The sequence below is a fragment of the Chanodichthys erythropterus genome, chromosome 21, assembly GCF_024489055.1.
Source record: "Chanodichthys erythropterus isolate Z2021 chromosome 21, ASM2448905v1, whole genome shotgun sequence".
In the NCBI taxonomy this organism is placed as follows: Eukaryota; Metazoa; Chordata; class Actinopteri; order Cypriniformes; family Xenocyprididae; genus Chanodichthys; species Chanodichthys erythropterus.
Window position 1 is genome coordinate 18253440 of NC_090241.1, and position 6006 is coordinate 18259445.

At 36.4% G+C, this 6006-nt stretch overlaps 1 protein-coding gene across 4 annotated transcripts in view; it reads left to right on the forward strand.

Moving 5' to 3' along the window:
- Window positions 1-1751, forward strand: part of ryk (receptor like tyrosine kinase) — a 63963-nt gene extending 62212 nt beyond the window's left edge. For all 4 annotated transcript variants that reach the window (XM_067373310.1, XM_067373312.1, XM_067373313.1 and 1 more), the window contains one exon: window positions 177-1751. In XM_067373310.1, the coding sequence (XP_067229411.1) occupies window positions 177-288 (112 nt within the window). In that variant the 3' untranslated portion in view covers window positions 289-1751. The remainder of the gene's footprint in view (window positions 1-176) is intronic.
- Window positions 1752-6006: the final 4255 nt, after the last annotated feature.

The following is a 6006-nucleotide window of genomic DNA, read 5'->3' on the forward strand; positions in this document are numbered from 1 at the left end:
AAAGTGAGCTCAACTTTCACTCAAGCCCATTTCAATTGTTGCTTTCAAATGTAATCATGACCGATACTCCAGAATTTTTTTTTTTTCTTTGATAAATCTGCTGCGGCTTCATCAGTCACCTCTCAGATCTGATAAAAGTAAATGCTTTGTTTATATGAGGATGTTCTCGGTTTCAGATTTGCAGTGATGGCGTGTTGCTGGGCCTTGGATCCAGAAGAGAGACCAAAATTCCAACAGCTCGTCCAATGCCTCACTGAGTTCCATGCGGCTTTGGGGGCCTACGTCTAAACTCACTCAAACCAGAGATGTTGAACAGCACTATTCCAGAGAATAAACATTAATGCAGTGCCTTACTTTATAAGAAAACTAGCCATTTTGTAAAGTGTTTTAATTTCATGCGATATGAAATGTGGCTTTGTTTGGAAGGTGTAGCTTCGGAGGTCAGTATCTATTTTTTTTTTTTTTTATATATCACAGCTGTGTGAAATATCAAGGACTCTTTAGATTCTCAAGAATATCATCCACATTTGTTTGGGATGCTGGTATTAGGATATCCACAGGAAGCTGCTGTTCTCTTTGTTTCACAAAGGAGCTTTTTTTTCTTTTTGCAACAATAGAAACGACAAGAAACTGTTCTGAAATTTCCTTCTGGATATTTTAAATATTGCTCGGAGTAATCTGTACATAAGTCTTCAGTGAGAGGAGCTTAATCTCCACTGCGTTATGTCCTGCGTTATTTGTTTTTAAAATAATTTGGTGAGAGAAACTGGTCTCCACTACATTAAATGTACAGAAAAAAGCCTCAGCCCGGACACGGCAATTGGTACGTAAACTAGACGTTATCTTTTTCCTTTTGGAACTAAAGATGGTGGAGCCCTACAGCTGACCATAAGCTTTACCTCCTTAAATTATGAGATGGTCGTGGAGGTGTAAAGCAGCGTGTCGGGATCCTGCAAGTCAAACTGGACTTTGATACAGGGTTTTTTCAAATTCCTAAAGCTTTTGATGTTTGACTGTTCTGTGTCAGAACAATGCCTTCCTTGTATGTTTAAAACTGTATGAATACATGGACAAGAAAAGAAACACGAGTCACTGTGAATATTTGAAGTGTACGGCCTAGACACCCTTTTCAAATCTTTTGTTCTGAATCTATAGGCTCTTCTTTCTATCCTTGTGATCACTGCATGTTGACTTTTTTTAAAGGGTTTTGTGTAAACTGAATTCATACCTATCAATTAAATGAGGCCTAAATAAAATGGGATCTCAGTGTTGGGTGTTGGTGTTTGTTGCTTTTGATGCACGATTAGGTCTGGAGGATGGTTTTAAACGTACCTCTTGGTTCTTGATGCAATGGAAGCATCTATTTTTATTGATCAGAGCTGTTAAGAACTGTTCCCCCTTCCCCTAGAGTGTTGCTTTTAATACGCAATAACATTGTGCAAATCTTAAGAGAGCAGCCAAAAGGCCATCAGTAATTTGTGGGGTGGCTGACTACATCATCTTTGTGCAATCCTTATTCACTGTAACTTAACGAGTTATTTTGTAGTTTAACCGCTGATTATATAAATGTACTATATTTTTGCATAGCTTAAAGTTAGCGGTTTCACATGTTTTTCGTATGAAGTGTATGGAAGTACTTACATTTGTAATGCCATTCTAGCTGTAAAATGAGTACACATTGAATAATTAATAATTAGTATAGTTTTATTATATAGCTATTTTATATATCACTTTGAAACGTGACTAATCCAGTTTGCCCTGTAATTTTTTATCCATACATAGTTTTTTTTTTTTTTTTTCTCTCTCTCTCTTACTGTTACTGGTGAAGAAATATTAGCATTGCTAAATCTGTGACATAACTTATGTTTCTTTCGTTGTTTATGTTATGCAAGGATAAAATATCTATTGTTTTGTTGCAGCCACAAAGAGGATAAAGCCTCTAAAAGTTTTCAATTTTATGTGATGCTGTAATGGAAAGTCATCTATTTTTTTTTTTTTTTTTTTTTTTCTTAAGGCTGAATGTGCTTAGTGTTAAATTGGAGAAGTGGTTTAAAAAGATTATCACCCTGTTCGAAGATCTTGTTCTCCTTTCCCAGGTTCTGACATGCTTTATTTTGTATAATACAGCTCAATCTCAGAAAATGGCAGAAATATATTCAACAAACCAATACTGAAGAATTTGACAAGCACAGCATGCTGAAACGGCACTCACTGACACAATCAGTGACCTGCTCTCTGTGTCCTCCGGTTATTGAATTAGAAAAATTAATGTCTCTTGTATAACTGACCTGTAAAACCACTCCTCTTTTTCCATGTTAAGGTTTCAAAGGAAGGAATGGTGGGGAGTGTGAACCTTTTTTTCAGGTTGTCCTACAAGCATTTCTTAAAAAAAAAAAGGTTAACGTAGTAGATGATTACTTAACTTTTTTCCATTCTGTGTTCTTTCCCAGTTTAACAAATTGTGCTGTCAGTTTCACAAAGTATTATTGCTTTATGTAGTGTTTCATTTTAATGAAGCTCTACAATGACACTTCTAGATTGCCTTCATTGTCAAGTCACCTTTATTTATATAGCGCTTTTTAAAATGCAGATTGTGTCAAAGCAGCTTTACAGTGAAAACTGGTATATAATTAAAGAATCGTGTCAATGCTGGCAGATCAAAGCACTGCTGAATATCAAATGTCAAGTGTCCCCAACTAAGCAAGCCAAAGGCGGCAAGGAACCCAAACTCCAACAGGTGACATCAGGTGGCAAACAAGTGGCAAATAGGTGTTAAAATGGAAAAAAAAAAAACTTGGGAGAAACCAGGCTTAGTCAGGGGGCCAGATCTCCTCTGGCAAGCAGTGCTTTGTTACAATTCAGGTTGCTATCATAAGTCCGATAGGATCGCAACATTCAAAGTATTTATTTCAGTTCCATCCAGTTGAGGATCGTATTCATCACGCCGGTATGGACGGTTTGTTGAGGAGCTGCACCACTGGTTGTCGTGTTGATGAGGCCTTCACAGTGGATGATCTAGTCGACTCAAGCTCTGCTGATACTTCAGGGCTGCGTTGTGGTCGTGTCAAGGCACAGGTCCTCGGTCTCACCTGGATACGGCCCGGATCCGGTTGACTATGGTAAACCTCGGGATAAACAAAGACTAATATTAGTGTAGATGCCATTCTTGTTCTGATGTAACGAGTACATCTGGTGTTATAGGAAGTGTTCCCGGTTCCGGCTGACCTAATTTATGCAGCCTAATAATCCTTTAACGGATTTGAAAATATAAATTGATAATGTGTTATGTGTATGCCAGGTTAAAGAGAGTGTTGAGTGTTGGTTAAAGAGTGAATTGTTGAATTCACCAAAAATTTAAATTCTGTCATTTGCTCACCTTCCTGTCATCCTATAAGATTTCCGCTCCTCTCTTGACACCTACATTTTTTTTGGTTCTTGCATGACAAGCAAGTATTGAGCTTCAGTTTACCATATTTGATCCCCAGAGTTAAATCAACTCTGCTTAGAGTACACATGGTCCCTCACTAAATAGTATTAAAGTAACCCTGAAACAGAGTTAAAGTCAGTAGTAGTTTTTGTTTCTCTTTTCTTCAGTGATTCTGCTTGTTAACAGTAGGTGCTACTTTCATGTAGTAAAATCAATAAATGCTGTCCTCTGTAACTGGGAACAGCAACAGAATGTTCCTAGGTATGATATGCGTAATCTCACGGAGCTCTACTTTTATGGTGTTTTTATGAACTTCCTGAAGCATGACACTTTTGGGGAAATGGATTTTAAGGGACAGAAATCTTGCAGGTTTCATTAAAAATGTCCTCATTTGTGTTGCATGTTTGGTAACTTTATTTTGCATTGTTCTTGCATATGTAATTTAAATAAGTAAATTATGCTTATTTACATGCAACTAACCCAAAACCAAACCCTAAAGTAAGTGCATGTTGTCAATTAATATGAATCAGTATTTAAAGGTATAAGTACACTGTAACAAGGACACCTAAAGTGGAACTCATTTTTCTTTGTATTGTAGAACACAAAGTATGATATTTTGAAATATGCTGGTGCCCTAACAAAATTAGATCTCATTGATATTTATTTTATGGAAGAAAAAAAGTCATCTTTTGTGTTCCACAAAAAAAAAAAAAAAACATTAAGGTTTGGAACCACATGAGTGTACGTAATGAGTAAATGACACAATTTTTCTTTCACAATTTTTGTAAACTATCTTTTTAAGAGAATAGCTGTGTCATAATGGCAATCTAAGCACTTCTTGGAAACCTGTCGAAAAGAATAATACAATGTATTTCAATGGGACATAGGTGATGTAACTTTTATGGCCTTTTCAGTGAGATCATTTGTGCACGCATTTCCAAGGTTTCACTTTGCTTGACTTCAGAACAATATACATGAGCACCAGTGCCCGGTTGCATAAAGCACCTTAAGTTTTTCCCTTAAGTATGACACTTAAGGCGTGATTTCCCCTTAACTAAGGGAATGACTTAAGGGTGTTGCATATAATCTCTTAAACTGTTCTCTTAGGTAAGGGAAACCGTTAAGTGTTTAACGACAGCATCCCAGGTTTTGCCGTTAAAAAATTCTACTGTTGCCATGGACACGTTATTTGTTAATACGTATCGTGGTAAGTTTTCACAGAAAACAACATAATATGGATAAGGAAAACAAAAAAGAAAACCAAATATGAAAGAGACGAGAAACTCAAATTGATTGTTTACTCAAAATTGAGATTTCTGCCGTCATTCACTCACCCTGACGCCCTCATGTCGTTCCAAACCCATAAGACTTTCATTCATCTTTGGACAACAAATAAAGATATTTTTAATATTCTCTCATCATTTATGTCCATTTATTGAAAGACATCCATATGATTATGGCTGTGTCGGAAGCTCAAATGTGCGCGCAAGAACCAATGAGGGTTGTTTTTGCGTGTGATGCACGCACGTTTGCGCTTCCGTTTACCATATAAGATATGTTATAAGATGTTATATTTCATCAATGTTTATGTGAATAAACCGCTAAAGTACAATTTGTCTATCATATAAAGCGGCCGATCGTGGCACGTTATACGACTTGGATTGAACCTGCTCACTCTGTGTAACACTTAAGGTGAAGTTTTACGAACCTTACGATATACTTAGGGAAATGAAGGTTAAGGGGCTTTATGCAACACTTACGCATTACTTAAGTGAAAAATATATACTTAAGGGAAATTCTTAAGGGTTTATGACGTTTCGCCTAAAGAAACCCTTAAGTAACACTTAACGGTTATTTTCTGCAACACCCTTAAGTTTAAGGGAAACATAAGGGCGATCTTAAGGGAAAATTACACTTAAGGTGCTTTATGCAACCGGGCACAGATACATAAGGCCAAATTAGGCCATAAGGGAATTCCTTAGTGACAAACCACTAAATGTTGATAAGAAACATAAAATTAAAAAAACAAAAAATTTAAATATAACTGGCTATACAGAAAAATTCATATGCCTTTTTATCCGGTTGTAAGACTTTGACCCCACAGAGTGCAGAGATGGACAGAGACTCACACAGGCTCAGGTCATGATCGTCAGTATGACGCAGAAAGCATTAGAATATGTAGGAATGGTGGACTTTGATTTTCTATTCTGTAAAGTGCAGTAGGCTTTTTTTTAATATACATCCAAGACTTAATTGTGCTTTGGAATGCCATTGTAAATAACTCATTCTCCATTAACCGCGAGTCTGCCTGCAATATCCCAAAGTTCATTGTGTGTGACTTTATTTGAAAGTGCCGTTAAAACTATTAAATCTTTGGAGCTGTAAAAGCAGTGGAAATCACTGATGCACAGACAAACCACTTTAGTTTAAATCTCTCAAAGACAGCTATGTAATTATCAAAGCTATTAAGGCAGACCTAAATGATTATAGAACTAAATAGTAGCCTACTAAATAGTTATTTGAACCTATGTGATTACAAATAGGGCTATATAGGTAATGCAGTGTATGGTTTCTGCACT